Source organism: Erigeron canadensis, chromosome 7 (assembly GCF_010389155.1).
Source record: "Erigeron canadensis isolate Cc75 chromosome 7, C_canadensis_v1, whole genome shotgun sequence".
In the NCBI taxonomy this organism is placed as follows: Eukaryota; Viridiplantae; Streptophyta; class Magnoliopsida; order Asterales; family Asteraceae; genus Erigeron; species Erigeron canadensis.
This window is the reverse complement of record NC_057767.1, coordinates 36,602,042-36,623,869: the sequence shown is the minus strand read 5'-3', so window position 1 is coordinate 36,623,869 and position 21,828 is coordinate 36,602,042. Positions and strand designations below refer to the sequence as shown.

The following is a 21,828-nucleotide window of genomic DNA, read 5'->3' as shown; positions in this document are numbered from 1 at the left end:
TGGGACAAAAAATCTACTCTGTAGTCGTTTAGGGATATGTCGGTACAGAATTAAATGTAAATAAAGAGAAAATAGAAAATAAAAATTAAAAATACTAGGACCACGTTTGTCATGTATGGAGCATTTGTAGGAATGTTGGGCTTGGGTAGCAGCCCCCATTTGCTTCCATATTGCTAGATGTCGTCGGGTTCTTTGATAATCGCAAGGGTTCCTTGCGATCCTCAAGCATGCCTTGCGATCCTCAAGGAATGCTTGCGATCCTCAAGGAATGCTTGCGATCCGCAAGAGATGCTTGCGATCCTCACCTCCTCCTTGAGGAGTTGTGATTTTATGGGTATTTTTTGTAAACTCGAAAAAAGTTGGGTATTTTCGTATATTGGAGATGATTTTTGGTTATTTAGGCTATTTTCTCTATATTATTACCCGTTTTAACCAATAGATATGTATGATTACATATGTTTATTAATTACTCCGTATTATAGTTAGTGTATGTACAAAATTTTAAAATGAACACTTTTTAAAAAAATAAAATAAAGACTGTAACTAGGTAGAGAGACTGTTTTTAGGTAGAAAAAGACTTCAGGATGAGGATTGAATCCATAAATTTTGTCTCTTTTTTTAATTCTAAATAAAAACTTTACTTCTATCCTAAGTCAAAAAGGATTGACGCTCAAATATATGAGAAGCTTGAATACAATTAACTAATACACGAGATTATTCTATTGATAATGCTAACCACTCTTGGTGACAAAACTCAAAGTAGATATGTTTGCTCGTGTTTTGTCGAAACCAGATGGGAAAATTCTGGGATAGTAATGGATCAATTGAGTCATAAATATATCCAAAACTTAAGTACAAATTTGCAATTTATTTTCTTCATACTAAAAAGCTCTAACAAAATCCACAACTATTTTTCAACTCAACTTTTTGCGATATAAATAAAACCAATGTATAAATGTGTAAGCATCATGTATCTTTCCTGATCCTAATAATACTAAGTTAGTGGGTCAAACATCATTGTCCATTCGCTAATCACACCAAAATCATACTGTATAATAATACTTAGTGAGTGGGTCAAACATCATTATCCATTTGCTTATCACACCAGAGTCATATATAAGTGAAGTGAGGATACATCTTCGTCATTAGTTTAGTTGTATTTTACTCTAATTCTATTACCATTACTCCCCACTTTTTCTACTCAATTTTACCCTAACTACACAGAATACCTCACCACCTCTCTCCGTTCAAATAAAGACAAAAGAAACAAAAAAAGACAAAAAAAAAGAAAAGGAAGAGAGGCTGGTGAGGAACTCGACAACCGGCCACCTACTCATTAGGTACCTGTAGGGCAAAATGGTGTGCAACCCGGTGATTGACTGGTACCGGCTTGATTCGCGGTGTACACACCGTTCACCCTGGAATATACGAAAGATAAAATGACACCAAATTTAAAATACATGGACCCGGCGTATTTTAGAAAATTTATTTTATTCTAACAAACTTTTTTATTTACGTATTACGTTAATAAAAACTATATGATTTATGGGCACCCAACTAAACATATTTGAGTTCGCCCCTGCAGGTCGTGGACCAAAAAGGTATATATGAAGATTATACATGTTTAAAAGTATGAAAATTCATTTTCATAACAAAAAGTAGGACTTAACAAGGAAATTAGTTAGGGTCTTAGTTATATGACAACTAAGAAAAGTTTGTATCTAACTATCCATGGTTGACACGTTATGGGTAGCCCATCTGAACCATTTAATTATTTTGTAATTTTGACAAAAAAAAAAAAATAGTTTCAATTATTAACCAAAAAAGTTGGAAGAGAATCAACTCATCGACGACGTCCCACAAACCTCACCCAATGACTAGCCTTGTTGGCTTGTTGCCCTATATATATTGTCTATATCGAAGGGTATAGAGATATGAAAGCTGGTGCATGTGTGTGTATGTGTATAAAGACAAGTGAGTAAAAAAATTACAAAAATACGCTTTCAATAAATAGCAAATTAAGAGGCGCCAACTCAACAATATGTCAACGTATATAAGAGTTTGGAAGTCACAATCGAATGGGTTCAAAATTAATTAAAGCCATAACGATATATAAATATAAAAATATAAATATATATATAAAAATGAACACTACTTGTAAAATATGGTGTACGGGTAAATGTAAAAGAAAGTTTTTAATCATCTATTATTTGCATTACCTGCTTTCAATGGCCTTTGATGATGAACTCACATTCAAGTAATTAACTAAGTGATTAATGAACTGAAGTTTGATTTTAAAGTAAATAAAAAATCTTGTTAAATACAGCCCAAAGATACATAATATATATATATATATATATAAGGGGACAATCAAATAAGAACAGTTTTAAAATAAGAACGGTGAGAAGACCTTAAAAACATCATTTTGATGCATTAAAAGTCTATAAAACTGACATAGTGCATAACTAATTATGCATTAAAAGTCTATATATATAGTTATCATGGGTCAAGATTCAAAATTAATCAATGAATCTTGACCATTGATTTTGATCCAATGATCAAAAATCTCTCAACTTTACCTTTCAAGTTGGGATAACTTGAGGGAATCCTCACCCAAAGTTTATGAAGTATGTTTTTAATATCAAAAATTCAATTTTTAATGCACTTTAAATACAACGTACATTTAATGTTTTAAGTAAAATGAAGTTTTTTTAAAAAAGTGAAAAAAAGGGTAATGGAGGGAACCCTAGCCCCGGTATCACAATTGAATACCCATTGACTCACCCCGTATGAATCATATGATTGTAAATACTTGTAAATGATTGTAAATGACGGGAGATTTACAATACATTGGTTTTGGGGTTTGGACTGTTACTCAAAAAAACATGATTAAAATTACCAAGTTGCTTAGCGAAGCTCACATTGAATTTCATACACATGGGTTTTATTATTATTGCTATAATAAACAAGAATGATACCCGCGCAATGCGGCGGCGAGCCGGCGATGACGGTGGTGGCGGTATCTATTGGTGTAGGTAAAAGTATTTGATTTAAAGAGTTAGTAGAGATATTTTATAATATATGGACTAATAGTGTAATTTAATATTAAGGATTGATGGTGATTTAATTCATTAAGGGTATTTTTATCAATTTACATGTTCCATTTTTATAAACTTTCAACATAAGTGTTATAATTTTTATATAGTAGTATAGATGGATAATTGGTGAGTAACACTTCAACATTCGTCTTTCATATTTAGCGAAGATAGATCGGACCAACTATGACATATAATTCAATAATTGTACGTCTATCCCTAATTAGAGTCCTACTTTAGTCTTGAATCTTGATTAATCGATCATCGTTTTGAACTAAAATTAATTAATGCTCAGTTAAACATGTGTGTATAGTACATATTTATATTATATAATCTTATCGTTTTTAATTCGCAAAATTACGCATGTAACGATTCTATAACATGTTTAATTTATAGCTAGTTTGGGATATAAATATATCGATTCTTATAGATAGGTTATGATAATTAGAAAACAAGTTCTCAATCCGAGTTAATTAGGTTAACAAAATGCATTTAAGATGTCATTATTATTAGTAAACAATTTAATTATTAAAGTTAAATAAAAGTTAGAACTATGTATATTTCTTTTTGTATGAAGAATCATTTAATTCTGTTAGGTCTATATGGTGAATCCTAATCACATAATCATATAGAAACCACTTTGACAGCTCAAAGCCTACATGAACCCATGTTCTTGAATTGAAAGTGGCCGGCTCATGAAACACTACGTGTAGCTTGTTTCGTCATATATATATATATATATATATATATATATATATATATATGTGACATCCATTTAGAGTATAATTCAAGTTTAATATTGCTTGTTGCCTAATCAATTACCTCAATGATCAATGACACGTCATCAATATATATATATATATATATATATTGTTGTAAACAAGTAAAAATGTTTTTATTTTAACAATAATATGAACGCTTAAGAAGTTTAAATTTAAGTCATGATACAACGAATTACTAAATTTAGGCTATTTATAAAAAGTCTCACTAAATACCGTCCTCCTAAAAGTCATTTTTCCTTGTAGTGGCATGAGAATGCAACCATATACTATACATATATACACACTTTTGGTGTTTTTTTTTTTAATGACGAGTGCGAAGGTCGTTCCATTGAGCTGAGCAGTGACATCCAAACGGACAGTATGCTCAGGGTTCGAGACCCCTTACACCGCTGATACCCCCAAAGGGAGCTCATTTTACGCTAAAGAGGTAAATATCCGAGGTCAATAGGTCGATCCCATGACCTCCAAACCAACATCCCCTCTCGCCAATTTGATACCCAGAAGGTATCCTGGCTGGCCGGCCACTTGATCGATCACATGATAATTATACTTTAAAAATCACAAAAGAACAAGAAAAATACATAAATAATAGATTCTTCTGAAATTATGCGCGATTCGAGTTTGATTTTGAAGTAGATGCATGCATGTATAATGAAGCTAGCATGCATATAATTTTTGAAGTAGCATGCATGATCCATGTATAATATAATTTGTATTGCAATTGCTATAGTGGTGGCCGCATAGATTAACCAAAAAAACAATACCAGACATAAACTGAACATGTTAAAACATTCAATCTAGCTAGACTACACATTTGGTAGATTAAGTATTATTATAAATGAAAAAAGGTTAAGCTTCGTGTTTGGGAACATGGGAGCTAACTACCGTGTGCATATGATGATGATGATGAACCAAGCTGGATTTAGGGATGGAAAAAGTGTAAGAAAGCATATGTGCCCATTTTTCTGATTTTATATGTGCATTGTATTTGGGAAATTTGGAAGAATAATCCAGAGTGTTTTGATGGGAATGTAACATAAGTTTCTTTATGTTGTTTTCTTTATTATCATAGAAGATATAAATGAAACAATCATTTGGTTCCATGTGCACTATTATCATCCTCAGAACATGCCTCCCTATACAAGCCTAAATCATATCTTGATTATTATTAAACTTAAATTCTATATATTGTTCTTGGTCGTTTCTTGATCATGCATGTTGCAATGTTATTTGGGTTAGTTTAAAATATCTAACAAAAATCATTTGAATTGTGTTGAGAATTAAGGAAATTAAACACCTTAAATGATGGTCATAAAAAACCAATCTTGTTTAATCTTGTTCTATTGATCGAAAATAACTTAAGCACTAGTTATCTTTCAAGATATAACAATAATTGTAAGCTTTTGGCAATTACAAAGTTAACCATCTATATAGTACTCCTCCATATAATAATTTTTAATATTATTATTCTTTTTGTTCGAAACTAACGTTTTATTGTTATAACTAATAAAAAACAACCTATTCAATTCGTTGTCGAGATAGAATCTTACCTGTTTAACGGTAAGTGAAAAAGGTATATTTCCATTTCTATAAAAAACAACTAATGGAAATACATTTAAAGGTTTAAAAATGTCATATATGATCGCTTGATCATAGTTAATAACCTCTTTCTAACATCAAGTTGGATTAGTTACTGATTACTGGCCCACCCGATCATCTTCATTCTTAGAGTGCAGGACCGAAGACTGCTCATATGAGAAAACTCATCATAAGTGAGTGAAAACTATTTGGTGAACCCCAATTTTTCTTTTTGCCATATACATGTGAGGTTTTGAACTCAAGACCTCCTATTAAAGTTATTGAATATTCCATCTCAACTATTTACCTGAGATCATTGGTTGATACTTGATAGTGTCTTATCTACGTTCATCAATAATGAAAAATAGATACTTGCTATGAGTGAATGGAGTATTAATTAACTGCATTTGCTACGATAAACTAAATTGTGTTGTATTATTGATAAAGAAAATGGGTACGAAATATTTAGGATTATTCGCAAAGTTAGTTTAGAGTACTTTTCATTAGTTAGAGCATCAACTTTACATGTTGGAGGTCTCGAATTTGAGACATGGAAAAGACTATTTAAAGAATTCATAAAAAAAAGTGTTTAACTGAAACATGTTTGAATCACATATATTAATTTTATTCCAATTAAATGTTATGCATCGGGCGGTTTAGTTGAAAATTTCTCCTCCTACAAGATTTTGGAGGTGAGGAGTCTCTCTTGCACGGTCCCGATTAAAATAACGTATGTTAGACCTTCCGTATAATTCGCACCTTTCAAAAAATAAATAAATTATAGTTAGTTGAGAAGAATGGCTCCAATTAACTTAATGATATAGACCAAATTATATATGAATGAAAAAGCATTAAAGAAATAATAATCTCAACCTTAGGTATATACAAATACACGTATCACTTCCACATTCTTAATATAACATTATCCTCAAAAATGGCAAGTAATCCACCTCACAAAACACATATAAAAAGCCCTCAATGCCTCCAATATATTCCATCCATTCATAATTGAGTTGATTTATATGAAAAACAAAGCTCAAAAGTCTATCCATTCCTATAATTTAAAGAATCCAAAACTACTGTTTGAGGCCAGGTCAAGTTTTTTTTTCCTTCATACAAATCATGGGTGGTGATCAAGATTTCCAACAATCACTTGGTGAGTTATTAGAAATCAAAGGCAAGTACATCAACAACAATTCAGCAAGAAATCTTTTATGGAAGAAAGTGATGGAGGCTCAAGCCAAGAGAACATGGTTAGGGAGTTGGAAACAAAAGATGAATAGCAACATCCTCCAAGGCATTAATACAACATCAAAAGGAGGCCAAAAACATCATTCGTCAAACTCAGCCATAATGAAGCCTAAAAGAATTCCTACAAGGAATAATACTTTAAAGTTGATGAAGAGGAGACGTGTTCGGCGAGCTGGCCAAGAAGGCTATAGACGATCTACCACGACTGTGATAGAAAAGAAGGTTCGAACGTTGAAGAAATTGATCCCAAACGGCGAAGCATCGGTTGGGTTGGATGGGCTGTTTAGAGAGACTGCTGAATATATATCAAATTTACAAATAAGAGTAGGACTCATGCAAGCTGTTGTAGATGCATTGTCAAATTCTGAGTGAGTCTTAATAGTGTTTATATCTCATATATTGATTTACAAAATCATTATTAAGATGATGCATGAAAATATATGATCATATGATTTTATGTATGTAGTTAATTAAAGATTCATCCTTTACTTCCACGATATTAAATTTATTGGTTTAATTAGTTTCATTTTTAGGATATATGGTATAGACGATTGATGATTGATTATATTTATTTATTTATGTCTATTACGAGTATTGTTTCCTACCTAAAATCTTTCTAATAATTCTTGATTTCAATTCGAATAATTTTAACTATATGATGATTAGTGTGGTACTTTTCACACCATCATGTATTAATTACATAGCATTTGTGCGCATACCTAAAAGGTTCTTCAATTATTCAAAGTTGAGCAATGAATTGCAAGTTTCATTATGATGTTGTTTAACTGGTTCATCATGTAGCTAGATAAGCTGTTTAACGGCTTTTAAGGGCTTATTTAACTTTCACGTACTTGATAAAATTTTCATTATAAGATCGAACTAGAGGATATTTCAAAAGATTAAAATTACCTTCAGTTTATTAACGAGGTTATAATCCATGGAATCACTAGCTAGCTATATAATGACCATCACCTTTTTAAAAGATTTGTAACTTTTTCACGTTTACCCACCTTCACTTTCAATTCTGACATCAGTTTGGGTTGGTTTCTTTGTTAATTATGCTCCCATTTTCTAATAAAACTTTTTAATACTCATTCTTGGAAACCCCAGTATCCATTCTTGAAACATTTTGTTCACACTATGATTTAAACCTTTAAGACTTTTTTAAGTCTCAGACTTCACTATGTTATTATAAAATTTTGTTTATTGAGTTATTGACAACCTCTTTAATTCTTGTGAAATTATACCTTGTGAATTGTGATTCACGTATGAGGATAGTGATTTACCGAACATGAGTTTTATGCGGTGTGCGTTCTGAGTATCAAGGTGGTATATGAGACCAGAGGTTTCCTACCCACGTATCTTTAATTATTTTTTCAAACTCTTTAATATACTTACAAAAATAAAATTCAACAATGCACCAGTGTAACTTCTAGTAACCGAACAACGGCCTCAACATATAGTAACAACTTAAAGTCTTCCTTCGTCATCAATAATGCATATGAACTCAATTCCCTAGCTTGATCTATTATTATCCTTCAACCCTAGGACACAGATATATAACATGTTAATTAGCTGTATTGTTTAGTAAGCAACACATGCGACTTATAATGATACAAACCTCGTCTTACGGTTGGCATTCCGTGATGTTTACAAGATACAATTTTTTAAAGTCGTTACCTAGAAGTTTTAAATCTCATATCAATATTTTATATTAATATTGGAAATTGTTGCAATCATATTACATTACATATATATAATATTGGAGTATCAAACATGAAACGTTACTGGTAAAATAAGATTTTGGTATTTGATGATAAGTCTATCAAAATGAGTATTTTAGATTGACAAAATTCGGAACACCTTTGAATCTTTGATTGTGAATTTGTGATAATTTGGTAAGCCATGAGCCCATGAGAGTGATGGGCTGACAACAATGGGGCTGGCCTGTTGGGTATATTAGCTTTCGGATTTTTGCAAGATATTGAGCCCAGTCTTTGCCATAATTTTAAAGATTTTCTAAAGTAATTATATGATGTTTAAGATTTAGCACTAAAGTTAAACAAATCATAATAATTGTTGGTATATTTCAATTTCAATTGTATATCAATCATGGAATACAAATATGAAAATACTTTCGGATATTATGCCGGCCGGGTTGGCCAATATTTTGTACCTTATTGATCCTGTTAGTAATTTGTACCTTGTCATGAGAAGAAAATTTTGTCAATATTTACCAAATATTTAAACGCTTTTGATAATGCATGGGAGCAGGACGTACCGGAAAAAAAAAAATTGGAGGACTTTTACGATATCACAAAATGAGTCTCACATAAAACAAAATACATAATCTATAAGGGCCTACAAGATAAAGTCTTCAAATTCATATGTTAAAAAACTCTTGCCAAAGATAAGGAGATAAATATATTTTGTGCTCGATACGTGAAGATAGTGTTTCACGGGGGCATGAGTTCTTTGCGATATGTGCTTTGGGTATTAAAATGGTAAATGGATTTAGGGAGTTTCTACCAATTTACATTTTTTTACTACTTTATAGAAAAACTATTCCTTCCTTTTAAACTTTTAAGCAATTTTTTATCCTCAAAATATCCCTCTCTGTTTAGTTCTAATTTTTTATCCATTTTTTTTCCTACCAAAACTACCCCTAAAATTTTATGTAAAGTTGTGACAACTAATTGTACCAATTTGCTAAAACTGTCAATCGACGCCGCCAACAATCTCCACCGCCACTACCACCAATCGTTTATGTTGCACCTGTCAAAATTTTCCACCGATGAAAGATCATTTGTGCAATTCCCACGTATTCGAACCCCTCTGAAGTGGTGCTTAACTGAATTCTTAACAAAAAAAACTTATATTCGTATCTCATTATTTTAGGAGTTAGTAGAACAATCTGAAAACAACCACATATTATTTTGATTAAAATACGTGTATTTCGATTTATTTGAATAATTTCCACATTATTTCTTGTGATTTATCCATGAATGCTAGCATGGTGAAAGCTCCATCATGGGAGCTCTTATGAAACTGTGATGATGTCTCCCTAACTTAAAATCTAGTAAGCAAGCACCAATGATTTTTTTTTTACGGATTTTGAGTCTCAATAATTTAATGGTGTATGTGAAAAGTTAAGATATAAACTGAGAGACTATTTTCAAGTTCTAGTTAAGATAACTCCAATCTTATAAGACATGAGGATAAATTATTAAAATCTGTCTTAAGGGCAAAGTTTTAACTTAACATCTAGTCATATTGATGAACCATATTAATGGTAAATTGTGTAATGGTTTCTAGCTATCTACTGACTTTCTATAAAAATACAGGGACTATATATGTAATAAACATATAATATAAGGACTATATATACATATATACACATTACATACACAGGGTATTTCTAGAATCAAAAATATAATTCAGCTAAGCCCTAACATCTGTTTGCCGTCGCCGGTCAGTCCTCATCCGCCGTTGGTAACATCACCGGATTTCCCTTTTCATTATATATATATATATATCTATACATATTATTTGAATTGTTTATATTGATATTGATAGATTTTAATATTTTAGTGACTTTTGTTGTGTGTTACTTTGTTTTGTTTTTTGTTTTTTTTGTTTTTTTTTTGCAATTTTAACCTAAAATACAGTGTATTCTGTCGAAACCTGATATTTATCGCCCGTCGCAAAATAAGTATCCACCGTTTTATTTTAGTTATACGGGTAACATTCTTTTCACAAAAGGGTTTGTTTTACTTGTGAAAGTTCGATTTTTTTTTGTAAATAAAATAACCGAAAAAGGACGATAAATATTATGTTGTTGTTGAAAGCATTTTTGAGGCGAACGGGTTTTTTTTAGTATGTAAGCATTGGATTCGGGGTTAGTCGTGCATAATTAAATAGCTATTTTTAATAAAGTCAACACCTTGGAAGATAAATATAGTAAAGTGTAGAAGATGCGTTTTCACGCGAAGCATACGTAGCAGGCTTATCTAGTTAAACGAATGTGAGTTAACTATAGATTGCTATAGTTCGTCGGTACAAGTTTGTGAAAAGATGCAACTGCATTACCATAATAAGCACTTATAGATGAGCACGTCAAGATAATGGTATAACTTAAACAACCATGGTCTAAACACACCGGAATAGTTTTCAGATAAGTAAAATGTATACGCATCATATGTAATATTTCACTACTTTTTTGCTTTGAAAATGTTGTACAAGTAAAGTTAGGATTAAGTGCCTAAGAATCTAGGATCGAACAATTGTAAGTTGAACGGAGTGGCTGAATGGTTGTACACCACAGTGCAAAACATACACATCTCTAGCTTATTGGTTTAGTTCAGGCAATGTGATGTCATTACTTTTATATCTTAAGCACGATGATTATAAATACTTGTTTGAGTCAATGAAATAACTATGTACTACTCAAAAAATAAAACAAAGTAACTTTGTAGATCTAGGTTTGAATATTCCAGAGTGTTGCTAAGTTGTCGCATGATAACTCGTTAATATAAGAAATTATTAACCAGAACAGATATACGGATTTCTCATACATTGTTATCATCATTCCAAAGCATATTTGATAGACAAGAATAAGTTAGATGTTTCTCAAACGAACTTTCAAATGTTCATAATGACTTTCTACCATTTTAATAGTATTCCCTGATTAGTTGTATCCTTTGCGGATTGCAACATTGTAATCTGTTCAAGCTCGGGTGTTCTCTATATGGAGCTTGTCTATTTCAACATTAGGTTGAATGGATTCGAGGAATATTTGAACGGTATTTTGAGAAACACTCGGAATATCTTTGGCCGTTTTCAGAAACATATCGAGATGCGACTAACAGTTAGTGCTTTTCTGATTCTTCGTCCTAGTTCGTTTATGTTTTCCTATTGATGAGCTATCAAGGTTAGACTTAGTATCAATATGAAATGGTCAAATGTAGATGCTAGGTTATATTCTAAACAATTTACCTTAATAGTGGGAGTTTTCTGACATTACAGTCTTAACTATATGAGACTGGTGAATTTATGATGCTACTTTTGGAGACTTATGCTTTGTACTTTGGTGAACAATTTAAAGCACTAAATTACATTTGGTTGATTTTACAATCTCTGAATACTTGCTGTTGTAAGTCGGGGTGGCCTTTGCAAAGCTATAAAAAAGCAGATCTATATTCGACAGCGAAATATTGTATCGTCTGCGTAATTTCTTTACTAAAATACAAATTATGTTAGTGCGCATGGACCACCATTTTTTTGGTTAACGCTATTGCTTTGACTGATGGTTTATGTTCTCGCTTGTTTAGGTAAAATGGTTGCATTTTCACCTAACGTGTGAACATTGCATAAACTGGTAGTTGCATTTGCCTAATCTGGTAATGAAGTTACATATGCTTGTTATGAAGTTTGGTATTTTATTATAAATAAAAGTGTTTTGGGTATATTCAGTATATGGTGGTAAGTGGTAATAATACTCAAACTGTCAAAGACTTATCTGAGATGAGAGAGTATGGTATGCGGGACAATATTGGTAAGCTAAGAAATGATTTTTATTATCCTTTCACAGTTCTGGTCACGTTCATTAGAGATGAAGTCACATTATTAGTAAATAATAGGATAATGATTAGGGATGATAAGTCTGGTCATGTCTAGATACAACCTCTTGTTGTAAACAGCCCGCTTGTCAGTCTGACCTTTGTTTATCCAGTATGTTTTTATGATGTAAAGTTATGCTGTCCACTTAGAAATAATTATGCATCTAATTGGGCATTAGCACTTGTAGTTGTTCTGTGTTCTTCAGTTTTGCTATACAACTCCTCGTAGGTTAAGGGTGGATAGTTTTTAGCTGAAACTGTTTTGCATTTCTAATACTTTGTGCTTGTTAAGAAATATTTCCACTTTACTATATAGAATGAAAGTGAATTTGTTGACTCATCTTTTTTACTCGAGTGTACAGTGTACTTACTCAGATGCAAATTGATGGGATGTTTATGAAATTTGGGGAGTCGTGGAATAATGAATTCTATATTAATGTTGAAATCATCTGCAAGGGGGAATTTATATTTTCAAAGATGCATTTAAGTTTACTTCTTACTTTCTAGGCGCGTATTGGCACATCACATGTCACACTAGACTTTTTGCTATTTCATGTGATTTGATTTTTTAATTATCATTCTATTTTGGTTTTATTCTTTTTTGTTATGATGACGATTACTGATTCTGTATTATATGCTTGTAGACCAGGGGCTAGGGATAGTTAACGACCACTGATAATGGCCGATAGAGAAGATTCAGACATTGATGATGATTTTAGTGAACTTTACAAGGAATATACTGGTCCTCCAAGATCAACTACTGCTAGTGTGCCTGAAACCACAATACCGAGTAAAAGGTCTCATGCCGATTCGGATGAAGAAGAGAATCCCTTGGACCCTAGTGCCGTCCCAACTGGTTTTACCAGTCGTGATGCTAAGTTTTGGGAGGCAAAGTCTAAAGCTACGGAAAAGAACTGGAAGAAAATGAAGGAAGAAGAAATGATCTGTAAATTATGTGGAGAATCCAGTCACTATACACAGGTATTTGATATCATGATCTCAAGTAATTATCGGCTTATCTAATTGGTTGTTATAGCCTGTTGTCAAATACAGTTTCAATATTTAGTACATATTAGAAGGTCGATGGTAGGATAATTATAAATCACCTTACCGTTGCCATTCTGTTACACTTTTCCCCCCATCAAATTCATATGTACTTTTAGTGTGTTTTTGGTCTTTAAAACTAATTTAGAAGAGAATTATTTGTGGTGTTCAATGTGCCATCTGGTAATCTTAGGGTTGCCCGTCTACACTTGGGGCTAATCGCAAGTCTCAAGATTTATTTCAAAGAGTCCCTGCAAGAGATCCTCAAGTGAAAGCACTTTTCACTGAGAGGGTTATTAGGAAAATTGAGACGGATATTGGGTGTAAACTTAGAATGGAGGAGAAATTTATAATTGTTAGTGGTAAGGATGGCCGAATTTTGTCAAATGGTGTTGATGCTGTTCACAAAATTAAGAATGAGGGTGACACCATGGTTGAATCCAATTCTAACATCGAGCGGTCCAAGTCACCGAAAGGAAGAAGTCCTGTTGCCTCAAGGATGGTACGCTCTGATTCTCAGAGGTCTATACCTAGTCCTCGAAACTCTTCAAGTTTTAACCAGAGGCCTGGCAGACAAGACAAAGTCATTGAAGAGCATGTGCATGAGGAATTTCAGAAGTATCCTAGGGGATCCCCACAAGGTAGGGACAACATAGGGTTATAGATGGCAAATTCATACTTTTAGTTTATGAAAACTTGTTTTGATCTTTCTGTTGTTTGAAGTTGTTTGTTAGTCAAAAGCAGAGATTTCGACCCTCTTACTTATATATGGGTTGGTTTGGGGTATGGTTTTAGGTCAAACAAATTATAAATAGTTGCTTAAAGGATACTGGGTCAAACTGGTTGAAGTTTTGAGCAAAAGTAGATTATTTTTAAACTAGTGTAATTCATGTAATCTTAAATGGCATACCAAGTATTTATTAAGAACTAATCTTTTGGACACAAAGTGATTCAAACCAAATCCGATTCTGCCAGTTTCATGAAATTACCCATTTCCCATCCTTACTTGCACCGCACGACCAAATGGCTATCTCTACCTCTCTAGTTACAGTTTTCGTATGGCCACAAAGCGATCTAGTAACTTTTTTTGTTGTTTATCTTTTTCTTTGCAGCCCAAGGTAAGTTCTTATGTTCAAGAATTATGTTTTGGATTCCGAAGTAACTTTGTGGGTGGGTCTGGATAGAACCGATTGTCTTCATGAAAGCATATCCTAGACTCCTTGCTACAGATGTGTAGTTAAAGTTGACTTCGCCGTCTGGCATCTTGAATCAAAGTGTTTAATACGCTCTTCATTTGATGAAGCTTATGGGAATGATGGCGGCCGGAGCCGCTCAGCACACTCGAAATCTCCTGCTCGCACTCCATACGCTGGTGGATCATATAGCTTAAATGATAATCTCGGCCAGGTAAGGGATATGCACCGGAATGAAGGACGGGATGTGGACACACGTGGCCAAAAGGGAGGCTTTTCTAGTTTCTCTCAGACGTTGGAGGAATTAGAGTTGGAGTATAAGAGGGATGCTATGGATATTGCAAAAGTTCGAGACAACGAAGAAGACGAAGAGAATCACAGGCATCGTGAGGTATACTCATTTTTCTGTTTGCCCTTAATTTTGTCATCACATCTAAAAATGGGTCTGGGCATAAGACAGATCTTGACCTGGGTCTGAAAAGGGCTGAGTTACTTTAATAGGCCTGGTTCTAGACTCTGTTACGTCTAATTTTATCTTCATTAGTCCGAATTGTTAATATTTATATTTTTATTAGGAAATTCTTTAGAAGTACTTTTGCAGTTATAGTTTAAATTATATATTTTATAACTATAAATAAATAGTTAGTTTATTTAAATAAAATAAAGAATACTGATTGATTAGGCCATCCAGGCACTTTGGATTCTCCTTTTCCAGCCGTAGACCAGGCATTTAATATTGGAGCTATGGTTAATTAGGCCTGGTCTCTTCGCATTTTCTTTAGCCCCTCTTATTGGCATACCAGATTTTTGTGGCAGAAACAAAATCTACTTGTTTTTTAAAGTTCATAGTATTACATCTTTGCTCCCTCATGCTGGATCTTTTTTCAAAACGGGTGTTCTGACTTGGTGCGTTTTATGAACAGGCTGTCAGGGAAATGCGAGAAAATCACATGAAAAGATTGGCAATGACACGGGAAACACATGCAAAGCAATGGGAAAGGTTTCTACAACTTGACGCACGAAGAAGGCAACAAGAAGGTCGACAACAAGTTCCTGCTCCAGGGTTTGGTGGTTATAAAGTTGAGGGTCATTATGATTACGGTAATGCTGCCAGTAATCCTTATGGTAATAATATGTCTACCGAGTCAAGAGTAAGATATCCTGAACTTGATAATTATCCTTTGAGATCCAGTCACAACTATGAAGACTTTCAACATCAAAGACACGAGGATCATGGCCATGGAAAAGCATATAATCGATATTAGATTATATCTACAGTACTCTGGTGAGTTGCCTAGTCGGAATTAGTATGTGCAGATATTAGTTCAGTTTTATCTCTTGCTCTATCAATTAATTATTCATGTGCCCCATCATCCATCAACCTTCTGCTGTTTTTTGGACTTGTTGCTACTATTTTGTACCCTTCGTTTTAGTATCCTTAGTTGAATTGAACATAATATAACTTTGTGTAGCCTTTAGTTTCTGGTCTGATGCTTGATATATTAATACCCGTTGAAAGCATTATGATTTTGCTGAAGAATCGTCTTACAATGTATGCTTCACAAACGGGGTGTGAAGACTCGAGTGTTGTTAGGTCAGCAATGTTGTCTAGGATGGAATTTTTCCAGTTTTAGTTGTTTTTGCTAGGAAAATTTGAAATAAGAATGATGATCATTTGTAAGGAAAAATGTTCCCTTCTAGCTATAATTCCTAGGCTCCTTATAACAATAGAGTTAATTTTCGTAGAAAGAAAAAAATATAACTCAGATTCTACGGTGTATTTGATCATGTGAAGATTAAATTTAGATGTGCTCAATTAAACTGTCACCCCATTCATGTTTAGTGTAATCCGTTTATTTATCATATACTGTTGGAGTGTTGGTGTGTGATCATAGACTAAATATCTTACTGCCAAAAAGGAGAATGTCAAGGTGATGGGAACTGATACTTTGACAATTCAAAATGTGTGTAGTTAGTGTTGAATTTATGTCTATAACGGGTATATACAAGCCTAGGACGTTGGCTATTTTGCCTCGTCAACTGAATGGAGTAAATGTGGCACGTAGCCAAGTATAGTATATGCATAGATGTGTGTAGTTATCGTTGATTTAAGTCTATGAACGCGTCCGTACAAGCCTAAACGTCGGCTATCTTCGCCTGGTCAATTGGATGGAGTAAATGCAGTGACCCTAGAAGATGCCTGGAATCTGGATTTCAGAACCCTACCCACCTGTTATGTTCGTTACCGGAGCCTTCCAAAAAGCAACTAAGTAACCATCTATCCAATTGACTGGGGGCAAGTGGGGCACAAGAAATAGCCTTGGGAATGACTAGGTGTTCTTTTTGCTTGTGGGCAACCAAACTAGTTAATTAACCTAGTGGGCAAGTTGGCATGGACTATATTCATCCCATCATATATGACCTGATATCAAGAATTCATTTGACTTTTATATATATAATTATTTTACATCCGGTATCCATTAAATTACTATACTATGGAATAAAACACATTTTATGATGACGAGAGATAGTGCTTGTGCTTTGCGGCGGTAAAATGGTGGAGGTGATAGGTCAAGTCATAGAGTATGATAGCCAAAAGCTTTAGCCGTACAAGCTCCGCCCTCAAATTTGAAAATTCATCGAAAGTATATCGAATGACATCTCTAATGAAAGTGCATGAAATTTTAAGAACATCCATATAATTTTTATAATTTATCGATATGCGGTTTTTGAGATAAAATATTTTGACTGATTTAGAGAAATAAAATGATTTATGGAGGAGAGAAAAAAAATGAGTGGTTAAGATTTGATAAGGGAGAAGAAAAATAAATGTTTGAGATTTAAAGATATTATAGGTATATTAGGTAGAGATGTTTATATTAGTGAATAAAGAAAAGGAATAATCAGGTAGTTCGAATTACTTAATTGAAATTTTAAAAAAGAGCAAAATGCTTTATAAGATACTATTAGATGTTAGATAAATATTAGATGTTAGATATTAGATACTATTAGATTTAGAAGTATTAGATATTAGATATGTAAAACGAGTTTAATGAGTGAGTACAGGATCGGGTCTCCAACTGAATCATACTTATTTTTTTAAGTCGAATACTCACATATCACATCGTGGTTATCGGGCCACTTTAAACATTGCTAGACCGAAGGACCTTCAGCTTTAAACTGAATCAAAATAATACCATTGTTACAAGTCTTATTAGCCAGAATGACTAGCACACCGTGACTAAGTTTTAATCGTGTAATATCCCTTTTCCCTTTCCTTGTCCACGAGGGACCTTCCTTAGTGATGGCTGTGATTTGAAAAAAATTGAAAATGTTCACATACGTTTCAATAAATATCAAATTGAATTTATCACACGTATAAAGACTTAATAAATGATTATCCACTGTTGGAACCACGTTAGTGTGACCGTCACTGATCATGTATCATTCCTGATATGATAATTGACAATAACTGAAATCCCTATGTCTAGGTAAATATATGATGGACGTATTTACTCTTAGAGACGTAGTATAGGGTTTCCCATTAAGTGATTGTAACTAAGAGGACTAATGATACACACATTAAACACCAGAAGGGTTGAATGTGTAAATACTAAAGGGTTGAATGTGTAATTACTCTCATTATAAATAGAGGGTAATTAACCCTAAGTTAAGGTTAATCCCAACACATAATAAACCCTAAAATTCGTGTGTGTCTTCCTCTCTAATTCGTGCATCATGTTCCAGCCGAATTTATCATCCCATTATTACTCAATCACCTTGTTATGTGAACCCGAAATCAATAGCAATTATGCTTTAATGTTCTTACAGCTTCCACAGGACGATTGGGGATATTTTATCACTCGAATCGAATCATGTTTATTCCAACATCCACCTCTTGTAAAATGTAGCAACTAAAATTCAAATGGACATTTGCTATTTCAATTCATCTTATTTATTGTTATCACACAATGACACAAGAAATATATCAGCGAAGTGTGCAGTGCCAGTCTAATGGGTGATGGATGAGTCCTTAACTTCTTAAAATGCGAATTTAAGTCAGATATAAAAACAAAAACTCGTATATGGTAAATAGTGACGGTGACCAACGGTAATACGTGGGTCAACGGGTGTGTGTGCAATTTTTTTTAATTAGGATTCTTGTATAAATGAAAGTGATTAAAGCATCTTGTTAATAACAACTTTATAGGTTGTTACAGTGTGTATATATTTGTATTTTTAGCATAAAATTAAAGGTTGTGACTTTTGATATAAAAGTTAAAAAAATTTTTTGTTACATATTCTGTAGTTAGCATTTTGATATGATTCAGATAAGTAAATGGTATTTGTATACTTTTTATCAAGAAGAAGGAGAAATGCTAATCAAATACCCATTCTTCAGAGAAAAGTCCAACGCTGAAGTTAAGATATTAAATTGACAAATTAAATGTATCGTAATATATTTAATGGTTGTTCCACTCTTTGATATTTATTTTGTTTTTTTCAAACACTAGCTAGTATGTATAAATTAAAAATTTTGTCACATTTTTATGTGTGTAAAAATATGTAGAACTAAATGTGTGTAGAAATTTATTCACACTAAAAAATGTGTAGAATTAAAATTTCACACTTTTTAGTTTGGACTTTCATAATTATTCGTATTTTGTAACACCTCATTTGTTTACGCTACCTTACTTTTAATTCTACACACTTTTTAGTGTTGAGAAATTTCTACACACTTTTAGTTCTATAAATTTTTACACACATAAAAGCGTGACAAAATTAAAAGTATGAATAAATGCACCATTATTTGTACTAAAAAAAAAATGAGACCAACACGGAGAAGTAACGAGACTATCATTTATAATTTAAACAAATTTTGCTGCTACATCTGTCTTAATTATGTGCTGGTATCGTAATAGTGATCTTGAATTAATCTATATTAATGAAAGAGGTTTAATTTCCCGTTCTTATTATCTGTTAGATTTCTCAATTTGGATGTATACGATTTAATCATGTTTTAATTTCATGAACATTTTTAAATCATTTTGTATTTTTGTTGGTCATTTCCATGATATTTTCATAGTGATCAATATGTTTGAATATGAGGTCTAACCATCATGTCACCTCAATGACGGTTTATGCATTAATCTATATACTACAAAATATACTTATCTAATGTCTAAAGTTAATATATATATAAATTGGATTTTGACATTAGTGTGATATATGGGCCTATTGGTACGATGTATTTACAAAATACAATAAATAAAATGATTACTAATTATTTATCTCTGCATCAACTCCTTTTTATTTTTTCTTTTGCTGACGACGTATGTGTTTAACACTCTCACTGTAAGAGCCAAAGGCGGAACTTCCAAAGGGAAGGGGGTTGGAAAACTTTGTATTTAGGATTTATTCCCTTTTTGTTATATGAACCATGGATGCCTTTTTGTTTTTAGTCTATAAAGAAAATATTTTTGCTAATATAAATTGACCCCCTCGAAACAATTGGTCAAGTTCCACCACTAATAAGAGCCGAGCATGTGAATTACAAAATCTTTAATTCTAGGCGGTCAAATTGCCTAACTTAGTTAAGAAAATACCGTGATAGTGTAATTCATAGAACTAAAACATATGTTTGAAGATAGGTTTGAAAATTTGATTGTAGATGTTTATAAATTTGATAGGTTTTATCCAAAATATTGAGTTCAATCCTTAGGTTTGATAAGTTTTGGGATTTTTCCTTTAAATACTTGTAATGGTCTATAATCAACATATAGTTGTCTAAGATGCGTGCAAAGTTTCATCATTATACGGTGAGATTTCTCTAACGTCATATCCCAACTGAATGTTAAAAAAAAAAAAAAAAGCTTGAAATTTGAAGTTAATAATAGTAAATCAACGAGAAAGAGTGTATATTTATCTAAATGATTGGGTATTTAGGCCTATTTTCTTGGTCTACTTTTAAAACTATATAGGAAAATAATTGTAAATGTAAGATTAGTTCAATTGCCGGAGGTTTTAATTTGTCTTTTGGGGTGAATCGGGGTTTAATTTTTGGTATGAGATGATTTAGGATTATTGGGGGTAATTATTTAAGAGAGAAATAAATTGCCGTTAAAAAAAAATTAAAATAACTTATATATAATACAAACAAAGGTCTGTAGTTATTTTCTAGAGTGAAAGAAGCGTATAAAAAATGCCAATAATAATCGACCTTTGACACGTTATTTGCAACTTTAATGGTTGGTATATATGACCTTATGATTGAAAAGTTATTGTAAAATTTTATAAAGTAAATTAAATCAGAGTACCTTTTGTAGGAAAATGTTATTATATACATTTTATTTGCATGATAGAGTAGATTTAAATGGTTCAACTATGAAAATCTTCATAGCATGAAATAACATTACTCACATATTTTGCGAAGCTAACTTTAGAGAACTGATAATTACGTCTTAATTAATAGTTGGACTTTAAAACATGGTTTAATTAAATATAATTAATTTAGTATGTGAACTTTGATTTTTTCTCTCACTTGATCATTCTCATTCATTTTCTTATATGTTTTTATTAAGTAGTTGGATTGCACTTTATTAGTTAGGAAGGAAAGACTTTTGCTGCAAAGTAAGTGAAACGCATAAACTATAAGTTTTCTTTTTTCCTCAAATTAAGTTAACATTAAGTAAATGAAGTCAGTTCAACTGTTAAATGCATTATAATATTTTTGTTACATATTTTGAGTTTGACTTTCTGAAATAACAAATTATGGGTTTTTTTTTAAATCACTCGCATGCAGAGCTTCAATTCACCATTTATTATGTAGTGTCTTATCAATTCGAATAACAACTGATTGTTAAAAAAACATAAAACTATAAGTTTACTAATCACATAAACCGCACCAAACTATAGAAAATAAACTTTTATAGATTTAAATGATATAAATCTGGATGATTAATTACTTGAACTATAAATACATAGAAATAAAGTATGAAATTGATAGTAGCTTTCACAAAATTAATTTTGCAATATCTTATTTACTTTGACAAAATATATATATAAGGCTATTACAAATTAATTTGTCTTAAGTTATTTGTTCTTGCGGGTGTGACTATATATGAGGTAATATACACTTAATAATATAAAAAAAAAAAAAAAATTTAAATGCCACCCTTAACCATTTAACGGTGGTTTGATCAATAAAATCCTCCACATAGGAGACGACGTTGCCATTGACTGTTTCTTGAGCAGCTCTAAGATATAT

General features: G+C 32.2%; 2 protein-coding genes across 4 annotated transcripts; both read left to right on the top strand.

Annotated features, from left to right (window-relative positions):
* The first annotated feature begins 6,458 nt into the window (after positions 1-6,458).
* LOC122608422 lies at positions 6,459-7,223 on the top strand. Its single transcript, XM_043781529.1, has one exon. The coding sequence runs from the start codon at positions 6,578-6,580 to the stop codon at positions 7,076-7,078; it is 501 nt and encodes a 166-aa protein (XP_043637464.1). The 5' UTR covers positions 6,459-6,577; the 3' UTR covers positions 7,079-7,223.
* A 2,903-nt stretch (positions 7,224-10,126) lies between these two features.
* On the top strand, positions 10,127-16,249 carry LOC122607821. Of its 3 annotated transcripts, none has more exons than XM_043780874.1 (6): positions 10,127-10,198; positions 12,969-13,305; positions 13,562-14,009; positions 14,481-14,486; positions 14,672-14,952; positions 15,485-16,249. In XM_043780874.1, the coding sequence occupies exons 2-6, from the start codon at positions 13,003-13,005 to the stop codon at positions 15,824-15,826; spliced, it is 1,380 nt and encodes a 459-aa protein (XP_043636809.1). In that variant the 5' UTR covers positions 10,127-10,198; positions 12,969-13,002; the 3' UTR covers positions 15,827-16,249. The 3 variants fall into 3 exon arrangements, with proteins under 3 accessions (XP_043636809.1, XP_043636811.1, XP_043636810.1); XM_043780875.1 differs by having other exon boundaries at positions 10,154-10,177; XM_043780876.1 differs by lacking the exon at positions 14,481-14,486.
* Positions 16,250-21,828: the final 5,579 nt, after the last annotated feature.